General features: G+C 29.4%; 1 protein-coding gene across 6 annotated transcripts; it reads right to left on the reverse strand.

The window, feature by feature from the left end:
- Positions 1-395: 395 nt before the first annotated feature.
- On the reverse strand, positions 396-9759 carry LOC131666783 (uncharacterized). 6 transcript variants are annotated; one of them, XM_058939694.1, is made up of 13 exons: positions 9645-9759; positions 8958-9081; positions 8674-8781; positions 8350-8479; positions 8131-8209; positions 7592-8018; positions 5025-5217; positions 4407-4820; positions 3965-4185; positions 3536-3568; positions 1324-1498; positions 1139-1247; positions 396-1077 (listed from the first exon to the last, which is right to left on the reverse strand). In XM_058939694.1, the coding sequence occupies exons 6-13, from the start codon at positions 8012-8014 to the stop codon at positions 1002-1004; spliced, it is 1644 nt and encodes a 547-aa protein (XP_058795677.1). In that variant the 5' UTR covers positions 8015-8018; positions 8131-8209; positions 8350-8479; positions 8674-8781; positions 8958-9081; positions 9645-9759; the 3' UTR covers positions 396-1001. The 6 variants fall into 6 exon arrangements, with proteins under 6 accessions (XP_058795677.1, XP_058795686.1, XP_058795704.1 ...); XM_058939703.1 differs by lacking the exon at positions 8131-8209; XM_058939721.1 differs by lacking the exon at positions 3536-3568.
- Between the last annotated feature and the right edge of the window lie 11249 nt (positions 9760-21008).

Here is a 21008-nt window from a genome sequence, read left to right on the forward strand (position 1 = left end):
AATTTTGAAATCATTACAGTAAGAATGTTTTGAATTGTTTCAAAATTAATTTTCAAAATGATACTTAAGTAATAAAAAGCTGGCGTAAAATTAATACAGAATTGATTCACTGAAATAATTTTAAATGATTATATCCATTTCACAAGAATTATTTTATAAAATACTATCTAATTACTTTTAGAATTATTATAGAAAATATTTAAAATTATATAACACAACTAGATATACTATAAATAAATTATTTACTGAATATATAAGTAAAATTTTAAAAATTATTAAAAGTGCTATATTTTATATAATTATGGAAGAACACGAAATAAAATAATTGATAAACGTACAATACTTTATTTAATGTTTACTTTAATATTATCTAGTATATGGATATATATTAGATATACATTATAAAGATTACATAAAGCAGATTTCTTATCGAATTTTCACATTGAATTTCTTTCAATTTTAACGAATAATAATAAAAAATGGAAGTGCTTAACGCAATGCTAGGGGTTTAAATAATCCTGAATTGAAATTCCCTTAAGGAGATATGAAACGCCCCTGATAACACCTTGAAGAAATTATTAAGATTTGGTGCTGCTTGACCAAATTTTGAAAGAACCATTCGATAGAATTGCGTGAAATTTGAACTGAGTAATTCTTGGACATATATCTACACCCTAAAAAAGCGTTTTTATTTTTAATCTAACTTTGATTCTGCAATATTTCAAGTTCTGTAAATGCCGGTAAGGTAGGTGTTTTCATGAACGTTTCATATACTCAGTAATGCGTACAAAAGCTTTTTTACGATGTGTTTACATCATGGTAAACTTAATTATAAATAAAAATATAAAGTTTCATAAATACAAAAATAAAACAAATGTAGTTATATTAAGTATATGGTGTTATAAATATTAATATAGTAATATTGATCAAAGTATTAAATTAAATAATAAATAAATAATGTTAAAGAAATATCATATTGATCATGTTTCAATATTTTAAGATTATTCTCCCAATTCATCCTCATCAAACAATAAAGAAAGACTTAGTGCCGGCAATGTTTGATTTTGTACACCCTTCCTGAAATTATAAATTATAATTGTTATTATATATATATATTTTTTTTTAAATGAGTACTTACTTTTCTTGTCGTATAATTCTTGTACGAGCTGTATCCAAATTATTGGCAATGTAGCGGTTGATAGTTTTATCAGTAATAATTTCACTCCCATAAAGAGTTTTCATACAATCTAACCAAAGTAAACAAAGAGAAATTTGCTAAAAATATGTTTTATTATAGAGAAGAAAAGATAAAATGGTACTTACGAAAAATGACTTTGTATAGCTGTAATGAAACAAAGCTTTTATTTTGAAGATTAGCTCGTTTGCTTTGACCAGTAAAGCTGTACTCCTGTAAGACCTTGTCCGTTACAAGGTATTTCATCATAGCGTCTAAATGTGCTTTTGGACTTGTTCCACCAACATTTTTTATGCTAGAATACTAAAAATAAAAAATGTATAAATTTAATTAATTTATTACGGAAAACATTATCCAAAATAAATCGAAAGCAGTTTATGTAAGTCAATGAATTAATAGTATGAATAGTACTTTATTATTAGGTTTGTCCACATTTTTAAGCTGTTCTGTTTATGATCTTCCCGAGTCAAATGTAATCATGAAAAACAAAAACTAGTTAATTTATTTTGAATGTTTCGATAGTTACGCTATCTTTATCAGCTTTACTGAAGAATAGGAAAAAAATATTTATAATATAGTACGACAAACGTTTGAGAAGAGAAACATTCAAATGTTGGTGAGATTAATTAATTTCTTTTTTCTGTTAGTATTATTAGTAACCATACACGTTAGGTTTACAAATACTACCACTTCAACATTATGCAGTCATTATGCTGCTCGTTCAACTAGCGCTTTCACTTCACTAGTATAAAACTACCCATTCTGTAAAACATGTCTTATACTACCTGACACACACACACACACACACACACACACACACACACACACTTACAAAGGTTACCTGTATATTTACATAAAAGTATATAAGACATATATTACGGGACGGGTAGTTTCATACCAGTAAGAGCACTTATTGAACGAACAGATTGTTAAAGTAGTATTTATAAAGATAGTGAGTATCCACAATGGATACTAGTAGCATAAATTGAGAAAAGTATATAAAGTATAGAAAGCTCATCAAAATTTGGATGTTTCTCTTCTCAAACGTTTGTTGTATATTATAATTATTTTTCTCCTTTTGTTTAGTACAACTGGCGAGGTCAGTGTATATTAAAACGTTTAAAATAATTAGATTATTATTTTTTTAACCATTTTATTTGACTCAAAGAGATTGACTACAGAACAGCGTAATCAGTATAGTTATACTATTTTAAAGTAAAAATGACAAAGATGAAGATCTCTTTATATGATGAAAGGAAAACAGTATGAAATTAGGATTATAAAACGTGCTTCATCCTTTTCAATTTATTAAGAAAGTACACATTATTATTCTCTCAATTATAGTGGAAGTAATATGTATGCTTATTTAATACTATTTTCCAATGCTATGATATATTACATTTTATTAACATCTATCTACTGGTTATACGATAAATAATTGTTTAATTTCAAGGAATGCAAGTTAGGGTTGTAACCATCACCCTTTATATTTACATAATACTACTAAACTTAAGATAACTGAAGGTGATAACTACAAATACTTTTTAAGAAATCTTTAATTAAACCGATCGGTTAGTTTAATAATAATCTTCGGAGTAAATAGGTTTTTTTTTAATAACGAACTAAATCGATCTCGTTTCAGTTATAACAAACAGTAAAAAACTTTTTTTGGAAAAGTTCATATTGTAACCAATCGACGAATTAAAAATCTTCCTAAAACTATAATTAAATAGTATCTTCCCGACCGGCGGCGACAGTCCTGTAATGGCAAACAGTGATAATATTTTTCTGTCTTTTGACCTCAAAATCTGGTACAAAGTTATCAATTTAAGGTTAAACGACAGAAAAATCATTTATAGCTATAAAGTGTTAACAGTGTGTTGCGTGTATTCACACTTAAGTTATGACAATCACGCATGTTGTAAGTATAGTCTGTTTTCGTCAATAAATGTGCAAAGAACGATTTTCCACACTCTGCAACTCGCGCTACAACAAAAAGATGCCTGTAAAAATTAGCCTTCGTACATATCTAAATAAATTTTTTACACTTGTATTAAAAGATATAGTTTATCGCCCGTCCTGAAAAAAGATATAGTTTATCTACTTGTTAAGTTTACTGAACAAAAATAAGTTTATCTCAGCACCAGCATGATCAAGCATTTTTAATCATTAAAATACAAACGCATTTTCTCATGTTTACATATTAATAAGTATTTTCATGCATTATTTTTGAAATATATTACTTATAAACTCATTCATTTATAACTTTATAGTGTAGTACGCCAATTTACCAAAAACAATTCAATAATGCACACCATAGTACAATTAAATACACGTTACCTTTTCAAACATTTTTCCAATTTGCAGGTACATCTGTAAAATATAAATTATTATTGATAAGAGTAGTACGTGTATATACAATATTATACATCTAAGAAGTAAAATGCTGAATTCTTAGTAAATTCAATTTGTAAACACACGCGCCTGTAACTGGGCAATTCTCACAATTTTCTCATGCACATTTTAGCCTAGCGTGTGAAAAATCGAGCATTCCGCACGGAGTGGCAATAGTTATTTATATATTCGCCTCCGGCTCGGTTCAAAAACTGCTAGTTTTGTCAAAAAGGCACCTCCGCTGCTGGGTTATACACAATTTTACGTCTTTCCAGCCAAAAATGAGTACCAAAGGTGCCAAATTATAGGCTGGGAGGACATAAAATACCTTTTTATCATATTAAAATTGAAAAAAATATTTTCAACGTTACTTACAACTAATGTGTAGAAGGAATGGTTGTTTAATTTTTCTTCCACAGTAGCCAAAAGTTTTGTTTCTTCATCGATTGGGAAGTACTTGGCTATGATTTGCAGGTGTTTCTCGGAAAGACTGTGCTGAGTTTCGCGAGAAGCACCACTTATATTTACATTTGACTGTAATTGATTAATTCTGGCGTTGAAGTTATTAAGCTTCGTCATAATTTTCTTTTGATTGGCTAAAGAAAAAACAAATAAATAAAAAAATTGTACGCACAAGAGAATAGTATTGGTTAAATAAAATCATTTTCATGTGAATCAAAAATTACATTTTAAATAAAAATCAAGACCTGATGTACTTAATACTAAAAATGTATACGAATCATCGCACATAAAGCAAAATAATGATAATGCTAACTACAGTTTGTATGTGAAAATAGTAGTATATGTAACATTTTACCTAAAGATAATAGCAACAATTGTCTCTCTGACAGACTAATATAGTTTTCAGTATCTTCAACGTCATTTACTGACATAGAGACGGTTACTCGACTCGTCGATGGCTTATTACTTGAGGAAGTTGATGTATCTTTGACACTGTTAGTGATATTTATTGTTGCAGGAACTATTAAATTATTTTTACTAGTGTTTGTAAAGGATTTGTTAATATTACTATTGCCATCTACTATGTCGGTAGCATAATCTATTCTTAATTGTTTACTTGGAGGAGAATTTTCGTCTGAAGAATCATCTAATTTTTTTTTGTGCCTATCACTTCTAGTTCTTTTTACACGATTGTCATCGCTCGGATCAGTTAATTCATCAACTTTATCACCTAGTAACTTCATGTCAGATACTGCATCTGTATATGTATCTAATTAAATTAAAATTAAATTATAGTGAAAATTATTTTCTACAAAATCAATACAAAAAGGTTTTAATAAACATTATTTTATTTAGAATTATAACTAGCTTTACTAATAAAATTAAAATAATTGATTTAGATTGTCAGCTTCATATCGTTTTAAGAGCAATTTAATTGTATCTATTAAACGGTAATAACAAATACAACAGTTACCTGAACTTCTTATATACTGTATGTTGAGCGTCTCCCAATCTTTTTGCACGTTTACATTATTAATAATCAATTTTGTCACATCCTTTTGACCTGTTGGCCAATACATGGTAGTTTTCTCTTTATTTAACCATTTGTATGGAACAACCAATTTTTCATTCTGATCATCGATAACAATTGCATAGTTTTTATACATCTATAAATATATATATATATATATATATATATATATATATATATATATATATATATATATATATATATATATATATATATATATATATATATATATATATATACACATATATTGTATGAATTAATTAAACTTTATTTTTACAAAGCTAAATAATAATTATAACTTACTAAAAAAATTGTAATTCGACATTACTGATATTTTAAAATTGTATGCATAGCTTTTGTCAAGTTTGTGCAGAATGACTTTTGTACATAGTTGACTATGTATGTTCTATGTATAATCAAAAGAAAATTTTTTTACTATGCAAGCAATTAACAGACAAACACCACTAATTGGTTATCACCTACCTCCTATCGACTAAATTATAAAGCTTATTGAAATTGATACTTGTCAAAATCACAATGTCCATTAAAATTACATAAATATATTTTATTTATTAACTAAGAAGCACAAATTCATGTATTACTTTCCAAACTGAACACGCAACATTTTTTTATTTTTTTTCTAGCTTAGAAATATCTTCAATTTGTATTAGCAAATTTGTATAATTTTTTTATGATCCAGAAAAACATGAACCAGGAGTAAACTAAATAAAAGCGTATACAAATCAATCTATTTCAATTGTTCGGTTAAAATTGAAGAACATATGCAATATGTAGTTACGCGTATTTTACTTATATTTTAAGGCTTTCTTCTTCTCTCTTTTCCTACTTCTTTTGTGTATCGAAATACTGTATGTATGCAACGCGATGATGTAAGACACCATACGGACCACTTCGTGCGTGCTCGGTTTTTGTCGTCCTTCGAGCCGCCGTGATTTGAAGAGAAAGAAAGAACAATTAATAAACTGGTTAGTGTACGCTTAGCCGTCAATCAGTTAGGGATTTTTGTAAAATCGATTGAACAGCATAAAGTAAAGCTTTTTTCCAACACAACTGCCGCTTGCAGCTTTTTATAAGTGTGCTGCGTGTGTTAAGATTTGAATATTTTAATAATTGTTTAGCTGATTAACTTAAATTCTGCCATGTTGGCAAAATTTCGAATTGAACATCGCGGATAAAAAAATTTTTAATCTCTACCGACTTTAAGGTAGGATAGTAAAATTTAAGTGGATTGTTATGTTATACAAAAAATATGTTTTTTTTATTATTATCAATTATGATTCGAAACATTCAAAAGTATGTATAATGGGGAAAACAATGTATCCTTCCGTAAAGGGAATTTTTAAAATTTTACAGGTGATACTTTTACAAGGCCATTCTTTAACATCTTTACTTAAGCATTTAAATATTTGTATACCCAAGGTACTACTACTAATATTACAAACATTGTATAAATCTTTGCTGTCCATAAATTTTTTACCAATGATATATATATTTTCATTTCTTTTAGCTATATTTAAAATGTCAACAACAGTGCCATCTATAAGCCTGATACACCTATTTCTTTCGTCGGTAATATCTATTTGGCAGCCATTTTTAGTTAAAATTTTATATTGACAATCGTACTTATTATCATATTTAATACCATTACTATGAATCTTATCAACGACAAACTGTTTATTTGTAGTTACACTGTCAACAAAATTTGTTACAGATTCATTTTCAGATAATCTTCTCATAATTTGTTCTAGCGGTTTTTCGCCTTTATGAATAAATTTTTTTAACATGCATATATAAGATTCGAACGGAAATGCACTAAAAAAATCTAGTGTACCATACTTTTTTGAATCTTTCGGTAAATGAATTAAGTTATGTACATTAAATGTTACATTTTCATTTCCATAAATGTTTTGAAACCCTTCTAAAAACTGAAGTAATAGTGTCTCAACAAATTCAATATTTTCGTTGCATAACATACTTTTATTGGAAAGTATTGTAATACTAATATGAAGCTTAATAAAATTTTCGTAAACAACAGGATTCAAAGTGTTCTTTAGTAAAAAAACTCCAAAGTATAATAAAAAATGACGAAATTCAGTAGCTTTCCATTGTTTCCAATATTTTAGAGATCTTGATCGTCTATTAAAATCAGAAGGTAATAAATTCTTTAAACATTCCAAATTAAAAGATATTTGTTGAATTTCAGTATTTGACATTTTAGCTACTTTTCTATTACTGCGTCTAACTCCAAGCCAATGTGCTATCAATTGCTTCATAACACCTAAGTACACTAAGTGCATAGGATCAAGAGGAACATTGGAAACAAGATTAGCATACGGTATATGATTTAAGATTGTTTCATTCAATTGATAATCCTCTTTATATTGAAAATAAAAAAAATCCTTCATCGGTTCTTAAAAAAATGTTACAATTCTGTAACAAATCGTCAAAGCTTTTTGCTGGAAAAGCAACATGATTATTTAACCACTCACCTTCAATAGTACATTTACTACAACTATAATAACCAGAATGGCTCTTCCAATATCTTTATTAAAGTCTAAAAATGGATTTGTAAATTGTAGATTAGGTTCATTATTAATAGCCTGATCAATCGAACCAGTATCTAATACAGGTAATTCTTGCAACTCTAAAGAGGAAGACAATATATCTGTGGAGGTAGAAACTTCATTTGCACTTTGTGATAAGGGCTCTCTTTGTATTGCGCTATCTTGCTCGAGTAAAGCAGACTCGGATAAAATAGAATCTTGCAATGATTTAGAAAAAGTCGCTGACTCATTGTCGGTTTTAAATGTATTTTTTAAAATCTCTTTCAATTCACTGTCTGTTGATCTTTTTACTAATCTCCGAATATGTCGATTACTTTTAGGAGTTTCACCTTCTTTCAATCTTGGCATTTTTCTAATTTTATAGATAAATATTATTACAACATATAAGTCAATTAATTTTATTCAAATGTAATAAATTGTTCTAAGTTTGCTGGACATTTATAATTCTAACATAATAAACTTACTATGAAAGTTCTAGTGCTTGAGAATGTAAGCATGTATTCACTTATTAGATTTTCGAAATAATGAAAATAATGGCATGCACTGAAAGAATAATAAAGATTTAATTTAATACTTCGTACTTTGAAAATCTCCCCCCTCTCCCTCCTCCCGGCGCGGAACATCAAAGCTATACCAATCCACTCTAGTTAAAGAAGTAAAAATTTAATTACTTTTGTACTAACTTTTATACTGTAGATTATCAAGCTGAACACTCAATCAGCATACGAAAAATTATCAACAAATCCAAGTCAAGTTTCTTTTTTGTACAGTGTTTGCTTAACAGAATTACTGAAACTTATAGCTAAACTGGATCTACAAATCAATGTGAATAATAGGCATTGAATTGTATATAAATTTGAAAAACACAAAAGTTACAAATGTGTACAAAGATAAATTCAAAGAATAATAAAAAGTTAAAGCAAAAAGTATTAGAAAGAAGGTAAAGGCACTGATGGACAATTTATAAAATTACAAACAATTATTATAAAGAAAATATGAATATTTACCTCACAATTTGGAGACAGCGTTATAAAAAATTTTTCTCAATCAACGTAATCTATGAAAGGGACCTTGCAATCTCTCAGCAAGTTCACAATAAAATAGAGGCTGTACACCTATAAACAAATAATTATTTAATATTTATAACATTTAAACATAAGTAAATAAAACTAAATAAAGTGGCAAATTTTGAGAAATAAAAAACGGTTTTATAGAAAAAGAGAAGTAGGACATTAAAAAGAAGTATACAGAGAGTATATTAATCATTAGAAAAATACAAATAACCGTTTACCTCAATATACAAATACAAATTGGAGACAGCGCAAAAGAAAATTTTTCTCATCCGCTGCACAGCCGAGAGAGACCTTGGTGTTGTGGAAGTCAGCAATTGAAGCAGAAATTAATGGCTTTAACACCTGTAGAATAAACGTTGTTTAAAATCTTGTAATTTAAATAAACAAAACTAAATAAAGTTGATAAGTTTTTAAGCAAACGTGAAAAAATATTTAAAAGAAAAAGCCAGATGATAAAAATGTATAGAGAAAGTATACAAAGTATTTCATATAAAAATACATTTTAGTAATCTAAACAACAATATATAGCAGTTTATATATTGTCTATATGTAACTAATAATAACTTTATCATGAAATTATGTCGTTCACTAAAAAACATTTTAAAATAATTAATACAATTTGTTGTATATTAATCTTATAAAATTTGTAGGTTAAAATGAAAACTTAGAAAATGGTATAACAAATCATAACTTTCATAAATAAACTTTTTATAAATCTAAATAAATTAAATATATAAATGATTTTATATATTAATTACGCATAAAATTGAAGTAAAGATATAAAAAAAAGGTGCCGTTCACAGCTTATACAAATATACGTTAGAATTTTAATGACAAGATAGAATATGAAGTTATATAATTTATAGATAAAATATAATAATTATATATATATATGGATTAATTACCTGATTTTATGAATTTGTCATGCAAACTCTTAATTACAGAGCAACTATAAATGACACAACGAGCACGGTATTGGTAAGAAAAGGTTGCGGCAAGTGTAAAAAAAGCCGGTTCTGGTATCCTGCATATTGCGCATGACGCATGCGCTTCATTCTCTCCTTAGTTTAATACTTCTGACTTGACGTTGATTTATTTCACTGTATACGGGTAAAAATCACCCTCCTAAGTTACCGACTTCGTACAAATTTAAATTTATATCACTGAAAACTTTGAATTATATTAATATTAAATTGTTTAACGTCTACCAATTTTAGGCTTAAGCGTCAGCAGAGTAGCGTATTCTTCTGGCAATGCCAGAGCAGCCACTTACCTTTGCAATGGAGAGCCTAGTAAATTTATGATTCAAACTATATATATATATATATATATATATCAGAATTATTTAATATCTATGTGAATATGAATGAATAAATGTAATATTATAATAATTATTTTATAAAAATTTTTAGAACAATATATATATTCGAAAAATTATTATGAAAAAGATGTGTAATAATAATAATATTTCTTGGATTAACTGTATGTTAATCCGTGAATTAATTTGTATATTTGTACAAAATTATATCACAAATTAATTTATAAATAATTTTAAGTTATTTTCTGAAATAATTCAGATGCATCAAACCTTCGCATTTTCATATAATTCAAAAATTAAATTTAAATGAATTCAGAATCGTTTGTTGCGTTAGTTTCGAGATTAAAACCTATAATATTTCTTGGATTATTGGTACGTTAATTTGTAAATTAATTAGTGCATTTTTACAAAATTCATATCAAGAATTAATTCAGAAATAATTTTGAATTATTTTCTGAAATAATTCGGGTGAATCGAAATTTTGCATTTTCATTTAATTCAAAAATTAATTCAGAATTAATTCAGAATCATTCCTTCCGTTAATTTCGAAATTAAAACCTATAATATTTCTTTGATTATCGGTACGTTAATTCGTAAATTAATTAGTGCATTTGTACAAAAATCATATCACGAATTAATTCAGAAATAATTTTGAATTATTTTCTGAAATAATTTGGGTGAATCGAAATTTTGCATTTTCATATAATTTAAGAATTAATTTTAAATGAATTCAGAATCATTTGTTGCGTTAGTTTCGAGATTAAAACCTATAATATTTCTTGGATTAATTCAACATTAATGAATGATTTAATTTATGTATTTTTACAAAAATCATATCACGAAATAATTTTGAAATAGTTTTAAATTATTTCAAGATATTATTTTAGTTTTATTTTGTAAATTAATTCATGATTCCTTTCAAAATCCTTTCTAAATTAATTCATGTATTAATTTGTTTATTTTTACAGGAATCATTACCTGAATTATTTTTAATAGAATTTTAGAATATTTCTTTGTAATATTTCATGTATTAATTAAGAAATAATTTTCTTTTCTTAGAAAATTATTTTGATATTAATTCTTTGCGTTAATTCAAGAATTAATTCTGTGAATTAATTCATGCTCTGTGGGATATGAGTAAGTAATTCTTCATCAGTAGCCAACACAACTTTCTTGTTGTTGGACGTATTGTATCGACTATTGAACTAACAGCATAATAAATAGTAATAAGAATATAAGATTATAAGTACAAATAATAATAAGATACTATTTCGTTAATTCGTATTTCGTAATACCTGCTACGTAAGTATAACTATAAAATTATTTTTTATATGCAAATAATTTTACGGCTTTTTAATATTTGTTATTAAAAAAATTGAAATTACACTGATTATGAGGATTTATTAATTAATGATGTTTATAATTATTGTTTACTTATTGATTTGTTTATTATTATTGTTTATTAATTAATATGTTTACTTTTTAATTTATTAATTAATTTTTTTCATGAATGTTTTCTATAAGTTTGTTTATCATTATTGTTTACTTATCAATTTGTTTATTTATTTGTTTTTATCCTAATTTGTTTATTTGTTATTCAGTTTAGTTCTTATTCCCCAGCGATATCAGGAGAGACCTATACAGAGGAAAAATAAGGAAAAAAAGGGGACGGATGGATGAACGGACGCACGGAGAATTACGCGCCTTCTGTTTAATATAATAGAAGATATATGAGATATATATATATATTTTTTTTTATTTCAGATTAAAAAATGAAAATTAACGCTCTGAACGTTTTAAATTTATTATTAGCTTACTTTCAAACTCTACAAATACCTGAAAGTGAGACAAATTATAAAGAGATTCAATTGTCGGAAAGAATTAAAAGCATTTTAATAGATTCCGTGAATGATTTTAATGAAGTAGATATGATCGTTGAAGATACATTAGATTTTCAAGAAGATTACAAAGATCATGCTGCAAAAATAGTAGAAGATGAAGTTCAACACCATTTTCCTGACGATTTCGAAGCACCCACCGACCATTGTACCAAAGACAATGAAGATGTCAGTTTTGAATATAAGCAAAGAGCCGTAGAATACTGGAGAAGTGGCAAAAAAAAAAATTTAAGTGTTGAAAGTGTACGTCAAAAATTTAAGAAAGTTTCATCTGTGAGTCAGTTGAAACGTTGGGCTCATACAGTCAACAAAGGTGGTACTTATAGAGAAAAAATTGCAAGAATTTGTCAGTACACTTTTGATAATTTTAAAGCAACAGTAGACGCTGGTTACATCATTCATGATCGTGACATACGTCGATGGGCATTGCAAGCTCAAAAGATTATAGGATCAGAAGATGTAAGATTCAAAGCTTCGGATAACTGGCTTTGTAAATTCAAGAAAGCTCATAGAATAGTATCCCGGAAAATAAATAAGTTTATAACCAAGAAAACACTAGAAAGTAATTCAGAACTAACGATTAAAGCAAATACTTTTATTGCTGATGTTAAAGCAGGCATAAGAATAATTGGAATTCATAATGTGTTTAATTCTGATCAGAGCGGATTCCAACTGGAAATGCACTCCGGAAGAACGCTAGTGGTTGAAGGAGAAAAGCAGGTACAGTGTTTAGTACAGTCAGTTTCTTCAACAACCCACAGTTATACTATACAGCCACTCATATCAGCCACAGGAGAATTACTGTCACCACTCTTTTTAGTTTTGAAGGAATCTAGCGGTGAGTTTGGACCCATTGTTGAAACCACTTTATTTAGACCCGAAAATGTTTACGTAGAAGCATCTAAATCTGGAAAGTTGACTACAGGTATACATAATCCCATCTAGTTACAATTAATGTCATTATAAATGATTTTACAATAAGATTTTTGATTTTAGATCTCTTTAAAATATGGCTGCAAAAAGTATATTTCCCTAATGTAGGTTCCAATACGATGCTGTTGCTTGACTCCTGGAGCGGTCATTGTGACAGTGCCATAGAAACTGTAACTCCACGTGATAAAATTATAAATTTAAAAAAAATACTGACTGGCACAATAGGAAAAATTCAGCCACTTGATGTTTTTGGATTTCGCATATGGAAGAACTTTGTCCGCCAATTTTCAGATACCGTAATTTTGATGAATTATGATTTGGATTTACATAAAAGAAACCACATTATTAAACTTCAGTCGTTAGTCCACAATCAATTATCTTCACCAAGATATACTAATCTTTTTAAATATTCCTGGTTCAAGAGTGGTTACCTCACTAAAAAACCAGAAAATTTTGACAATCCTGTTGCTTACAGTTTTGGAAATTCCTGCAATATACATTGTGACATAGAAGGATGCAAAAATGTGGCTATTATACGTTGCGGTTGGTGCAAAAAATCATTATGTTTCGAGCACTTCTATGAAGAATATCATTATTGTAAGAAGTATGAACAATAAATCCGTCCTAATTTTTTTGATTGTTTTTAATTGGTAACTGAATGAATTATAGTAACGCATATAAAAATCCATTAAATATATATTACTTGGCAGTTTACAATTTCAGTCACAAGAAAGGAGAAAAACTCAACTAACAAAAACAATGGCAATGCTATCAACCCTCCTAATCACCGAATGGCGATGGTAATAAACCTCCCCCTAATAACCCTCCTAATATCCCCCAATGGCATTGCTTACAACCCCCCATTTACCTCCTAATAACTCCCCCCCCCCCCCCAATAAGACCCTCCCCCTAATAACCCCCTAATAACCCCAGTAGTTAGCAGGGTTGATAACGTTGCCATTATGTTATTCGGTGGGTTGCAAGCATTGCCATAAGGTTGCAAGGGGGCTCAGCTATGTCTTCGGGCTATTAGTGGGGGGCTAACGGCATTTTCATTGGAGGTTTTTAGGGGGTTATTAGGGGGGGTTGTAAGCATTCTGATAGTGCGGGTTAGTGCGGGAAATTGCCATTGGGATATAAGGGGAGTTTTAGAAATTGCTACTGGGTGATGGATCATTTTTCCGGACAGATTCGGAATCGGCGCAACAAAATACTTTGGAAAAACGTTGTCCCAGTTCTGGGTCTTGTTAGGTGATATAATCTTGAATTGGTACATATTTTTCGTATTCTATCCACGATAATAATTTTTCCAATTTTTTCAAGCTCATTATGAACTTTTTTTCAAAAATAGGAATGGAGAAGGTAAAAATTTCGATGACATAAATTAGGGGTTGCAACCCTCGTGGTCGAAACTGCACGAGATAAATGTGTTTGTGCATTATAAGTGATGAGCAACGTATTTTACAGTAAATTATCAACAGGACCTGTAATGTATTGGAAACAATTTTTTGGGGGTGGTTTTTCGAAATTAGGGGTGGTTTTAAAAATGAGAAGTAAATTTTTTTTTCTTATTCTATCCATGGTAATATTTTTTCTAATTTTTTTAAGCTCATTATAAACTTTTTTTCAAAAATAGGTACAAAGAAGGTAAAAATTTCGATGACAGAAATTAGGGGTTGCAACCCTTGTGGTCGAAACTGCACGAGATAGTTGTTTTTGTACATTATAAATGATACTTAACAAATTTTACACTAAATTATCAACACCACCTGTAATGTATTGAAAACAATTTTTTAGGGGTGGTTTTTCAACTTTAAGGGGGTAGTTTGAAAAAAAGCTTGACTAGATTAACTTTATTTTTGTATTTTATGTAGGGTAATATTTTTTCCAATTTTTTTCGGGTTATTTTAATTTTTTTCATAAAAATAGCCATGAAATAGATAGTATTTTAAATAAAAAAAATAAGGGTTGCATCCCTTGTGGTCGGAATTGCATGTGCTAGTTTGCTTTTCACATGGGAAGTGATATGAAATTTGTTTGGTCGTAAAATATCAATTAGATGCTGAGATACATTGGGAAATCTATTTTTGGGGGTGAACTTTGAGGGTTGTTTTCACCCCCTCAAAGTGTTTTTCCGCCGATAAAAAAAAATACGTATGTCTTATTTTTTGATGAACTATAACATATCAAAAGATTATTGAAATCGGTGAGGTCGGGTTGGGGGGGTTTCCTTGTTAGTACAGAGTGTTGCTGACTGGGGTCCACTGTATGCCCATAGCGGCTATGTATTTGAAGCAGGAAATGGGAGAATAAAAAAAACTATTTATGCAGCCAACGGCGTTTTGAGCCAAGTGTGTCGGTATTTATCATACGAAGAGGGCATACGAAAATTACGAAAATACATAGAATCTAACGAAGAATCACCGTGTCTAGAATACATCAGATACTTAGATAATGATGTCGTTGAAAAATGTGTAAAATTTACATTTAGATATTTTAGAAGAACGAAAGTTGATGAATACGTTTTAAGACAATTCAACATTCCAATGTTGAACATAAGAGCCTACAAAAAAATTGTTAAGGATGGATGTCCTTTCAAATCATGTGAAAAGATATTATACAGATCAGATAATTCATTTGCAGTTCTAAAAAACGGCGATTACGTAGAAATTCAACAATTTTTAGTTAATATTGAGGATGGAAGAGAATATATCACATACAAAACGGTTTCAGTATTTGGAAATGGTCATTCTATTAGTGATGAGTTACAGTGCATAAAACAAGTTACCGAAATCAATGGTAATATTGAACTCACATATACAAAAAATATTGATAAGACATGTATTTATCTTGAAGTCGGTGGCAATAATTATATTTCAAGTGTCCCTAATATGTATTGGAAATGAAATGTCTTGACCAATTATATTCTATTTTGTACATGTACTTTAGTTGATTTTCATTTCTGATTGAATATATCTGAAGAAATATTTTCTTGATTATACCAATGACCACCAATCATTTATTTTTATAATATAATAACATAATATAATAAATATAATAACACGTTTTAAATGTTTCTCTCCACGAAGAATGAGATGGTAAAATCAATTTTATGAATAACGTTACGTAAAAAATGTTGTAGATCAATCCCTTTGATAGTTATTCCTATAAAAATATAACAACATTTCTGATAATTTATCGATTCTAGCTTTTTCATAAAATCGATATTACCATAAGCTAAATAAATTCTACCTCAAACTATAGAAATCCCATCTACCATCCTAAAATTGTACCCCTTATAAGAAGCAAATCCATGACGATATCCAGATATATCCATTTGCATTTACAACAAATCAGATTTGGTGGATAAGATCCATCTAGATTAATTATGAAATAAGTCGTCTGAAATTCCATTGAAAGCCAAAACACGCCGACATTCCACCTGGAAATCCAACTGGAATTTCCAAAAAAATGCATCTGGAATTCCCTAAAAATTCCATCTGGAATATTGGAAAAATCTATCTGAAATTTCCAAAAAATTCCATCTGGAATATTGAAAAAATCTATCTAGATTTCCTAAAAATTCCATCTGGAATATTGAAAAAATCTATCTAGATTTCCTAAAAATTCCATCTGGAATAACAAAAAAATCTATCTGAAATTCTAAAAAATCTATCTGGAATTCTGAAAAAATCCATCTGAAATATTGGAAAAATCTATTTAGAATTCTGAAAAAATCCATCTGAAATATTGGAAAAATCGATCTGGAATTTCCGAAAAATTCCATCTAGAAAATTGAAAAAATCTATCTGGATTTGCAAAAAATGCTACCTGGAATATGCACGAAATCCATCTGGATTTTCTTGAAATATCCACTTGGACTTTCACATCATCCACCTGGAATATCCATAAAATCCACCATGAAATGTCTCCTGGAATTCTATAGGATTCTATATAGAATCCATATAAATCTATGTAGAAATCTAACTGGATTTCTAGCTAGAAATCTAGACTAGATATCCAACTGGATTTTTTTGATAGGGTATTATATCTGCAGATCCTAAATCAACGTTTTCCACTAACAGTTTTTATATTGTTGGTAATACTTTTTTATTTTTTTTATGCACTTTGAAATTGTAGCACATGGCCACAGTCGAGATTAACGATTATTTCCCTGACCTGCCCATAGATTCAATCTAAGAACTCATATCTGTCGAAGTAAGCTTTCTCAACACGATAATCATTTGGATGCAATGCTGGAAAAAGTAGTTGTAATATGAAATTGAAGTACCGAAGGGGCTGTCCTTGTTTTATCTGCATTCTCTGACACTGCTGCTAGTCAACATTTTTTGACTCCAGGATTAAATCTAATTAAATCAATGAACAGATGTCTAATGGATATCAAAAGACTATAAGACACAAGACTGGATTGACTCTAAGGGGTTGCTCTTATTATCATTCCATTCGCTAATGGTACTAGTCAATGCGGTCCATCTTATGTAAGGCGATAGTCAATTTTTTTACGTATTGTTCGATTTATTTTCTATTTTCTTATCAGACATAAAAGATCTTTGTTTTGAGAAAAAACTAGAATATTCGATTAATATTCAACGTACATATGATGAGTCCAAAATATTTTCCTGGTTGGATATACACCCGTGACATATGCGTATACTATTTATGTATTTTTACTTTAATTGGAATAAAAAATTATCGAATGTTATGTTGGAAAATCACGATGCGCCTGGGAGAAATTGAATGAAAAATGATATTACACTAAATTTTCTTGATGGTCCTTGTTTTTCGTGCTCAATGAAGATGTTTCATGAAGCAATGAAAATCGTACAGTTGGAGCTTTTTTTAACAGCTGAATTGTTTCAAACCAATTTTTCAAATAATTTTCCATTTTCATTTAATATTTACAAAAAATTTTTGAAAAATAGTCAAATTGCCGAATTGTGATTTTCGGCATTGTTCAATAACAGTATTGAACAATAACTAAGCGAATATAACGATAGAAATATCTGATAGTGATAAAATTAAAGATACATATCACGTAGTTTTTCATATTGCCTTACAAATTACTATGTACAATCAATAACAATATGGAACTTAACGCCGATGATAACACAAATAAAAACATTTTAACGCAATGTGTCTTCAATTCAACGCAAAATAATCATGGAAAACAATTTTTTCTAAATGCGAGGCATTGTCAACAACTGTAGCCCTCATAACATCGTCGAAATATTTAGAATTATCATTGGACACTTGACAATTATTCCAAATTGTTGTGAAATCGCAAGGGACAGCTTCCATTGCTTGTTTGAAAAAATAACCAAGACTTGTAATGTTGATATTGATAACGATAAAATATTAAATAACTAATAATGAAAAACATGTATTATAATAAGTACCTTGCTGACTGACTTTGCCAAATTCTGCTACATGTTCAAAAATTAAATGACAGCCTTTATGATATTTCCAGTACTGGAATTTTTCTGTAAATACTCGAAATGAAAATGGTTAGATTATTTAAAAAACGGGTTTGGAAAGAATTCAGCTGTTGAAAAAAATGCGCCAACTGTACGATTTCCATTGATTCATGAAAATGGCTTCTTTGAGCACCAAAAACAAGGACTATAAAGAAAATGTAGAGTAATATCATTTTTCATTACATTTCTCCTAGATGTACCGAGAAATATAATGAACCTATCGTTTCATTGAAAAATGTTTACCATTTGAAGATTTATAATAATTTTTATTTTAATCTTCCCAAAATTTTAAATTATGAATATGTCAAATATCTATTAAATATCACACTGATAACTCACATGACTTATTAAACAAATGCAATATGAATAATTAGTTGTATATTTGTATTTTTTACTTCATGTTTTGTATTTTCATCATCAATTTTATAAATTGTAGACTGTAAACATGACGCGTCGTTACGCACTCATTCTAGATGAAAACCGTGAAAAGTTAATCATACCAATACGCTGGATAAACTCTGAATATTCGCGATATATGTTTCCTCCATCTGATTCAACTGTAGATATTAAACAGACAATAATTGCTGATGACGATGTAGGTGAAGATTATATTGAGAAGCCTATTACAAAACTTATCAAGTTATGTAGTGAGTGTCTGTCATTACTTATTCCTGAAGTTAACTTAAACTATTCTTTCAGTTACTACATTCTGACGATCTTGTTGCTACCATTTCATATTTGCTAGTTCTTTTTTCCATAACTAGATCTTGGTTTAATAATAATGCGTATTATCTATCTTTTCTTTTCCTTCTGATCGGTGCACTTCAGTTTAGTACCTCATATATTACTTGTTTATATTTCTTTTTCTAGCTTGATTATATAGAGAGAACAAGTTCGGACTTAACAAAAATCCTTGTCTTCATAGCAGTTATCTTCCAAATTCCTGCAGGGTCTCGTTCTCACCCTTAATCTTTGTAAATTCTCAATTAATTATGCTATCAAGTATTTTCCACTTCTATTACTCAAACAACTTTCCAGTTTAACCTAGTAGAGCTAAATGTTTATATAAAATATTATTTCAACGCTAACCAGTATAATTTGATAATAACGCATTGTTGTCTATTTTGATGTTATAGAAGATTACACAACTGCAGTGAAAGAAAAAAATTTGAATGAAATCGAGCATGTCTCAGATCCAAGCGATGCTGAAAAACTGAAGGATAGTAGAAAAAGGCGAAATAAAAAAAGTCTTCCAAGTGATTTTGTTGGGCCCGCAAAACGTATTGCTCTGGAACAAGTAGATTGCGAGAAAAATTTATCTTCTAACGATAGTGATAAAGGGTCTGAAGAGCATGACCCATTAGAAATTGGGGCTCTTGTAAATCGGAATGAAAATCTACAATTTGGTAGCAATATTCTCTCATCCTCGAGTAATGGCGCAAGCAACGCTGTAAGCTCGCGAAATCAAATTGTTGATAGCTATCATGTGGAGGCGGATGAGAACCCTACATTAAAACAGATATATGGTATAGTATTAAATTTTCGTAACTTTCATCTGTATATGCCTGTTTCCCAGCTATTTTAACATGCGAAAAGCGACCAGTCAACTGATTTTGATGAAACTTAGTAAGTTTGTTAACAACATAAAGATAATCATCTGTACCAATTTTCAAGTCAAAATATTGATTTGTCCAAAAGTTATTGACAATTAAAAATTTTCGAATTTTTGTCGATTACTTCATTTCTAGTAAAGATGTCGCAATGAGCTTTATTGCAAAAATATGTAATTGAAGAACATGATGATGGAAACTAGAAATTTTTTCTTTTTTATGATTTTTGAACTTTAAATAAACAATTGCATTTTTTTCATAGGTCCATAGTTTCTTTTTTGAAAATTTTGATTCCATTGGATTCCTTGGTCTTTTTTTTCTATTGAAATCAGTTTTGAGATCTCGATGCCCGTGATTAGATAATGTCGATTAATTGTTGAACAGTGCGGGTCGACTTATGCACTTTCAATGAAAAAAGTACTTTTTACAACTATCATAACATTTCGTCGTCACCAACAAAATGATCTGTGACAAACGATAAATGAGAGCGCTTACCTGTCGTAAGCGGCGCGCCGTATAGAAATATAAAAATATAAAATGACAGCACCGCCAGGCGGCGAGTTGGGGGAACCCAACTCGGAGAAGTAGAAGACTCTGCGCAGGCGCACTTCGGGGCAAGGTAGGTTACTGTGCTTTAAGCACTTAGATAACAAGGCGTCGTTTAGTCACATTTAAAGGTACGTTTGCGTGATTTTGGACTAAACGGCTGCCTGTTACATGGCGCCCAACTAAATTAGGACTCACACACGAGGGAAATTACTTGAAAAGAGAGAGCAACGCGCGCGAGAGAGAGACGTTTGCGCGCGTGCGTAATAAGGTGCGAGCGGGTAAAGTAACGCGTGGCTCGTTCGGTACGTGCTCTGCGGTAGGGGAAAGACGCCTCTCCGACCCAATAACACCTGCTTTTGTGAGCCGAGAGCACACTAACCCCAGGGGTCGAAGAGACGTCCGTAGTCGCTCTAACGCGAATATAAAAGGTGACTAATTGTATTTGGGTTAACTTTTTGCTTTTTAA

The sequence above is a fragment of the Phymastichus coffea genome, unplaced genomic scaffold, assembly GCF_024137745.1.
Source record: "Phymastichus coffea isolate CEN01 unplaced genomic scaffold, Cenicafe_Pcof_1.1 PCOF00004, whole genome shotgun sequence".
NCBI classification, from domain to species: Eukaryota; Metazoa; Arthropoda; class Insecta; order Hymenoptera; family Eulophidae; genus Phymastichus; species Phymastichus coffea.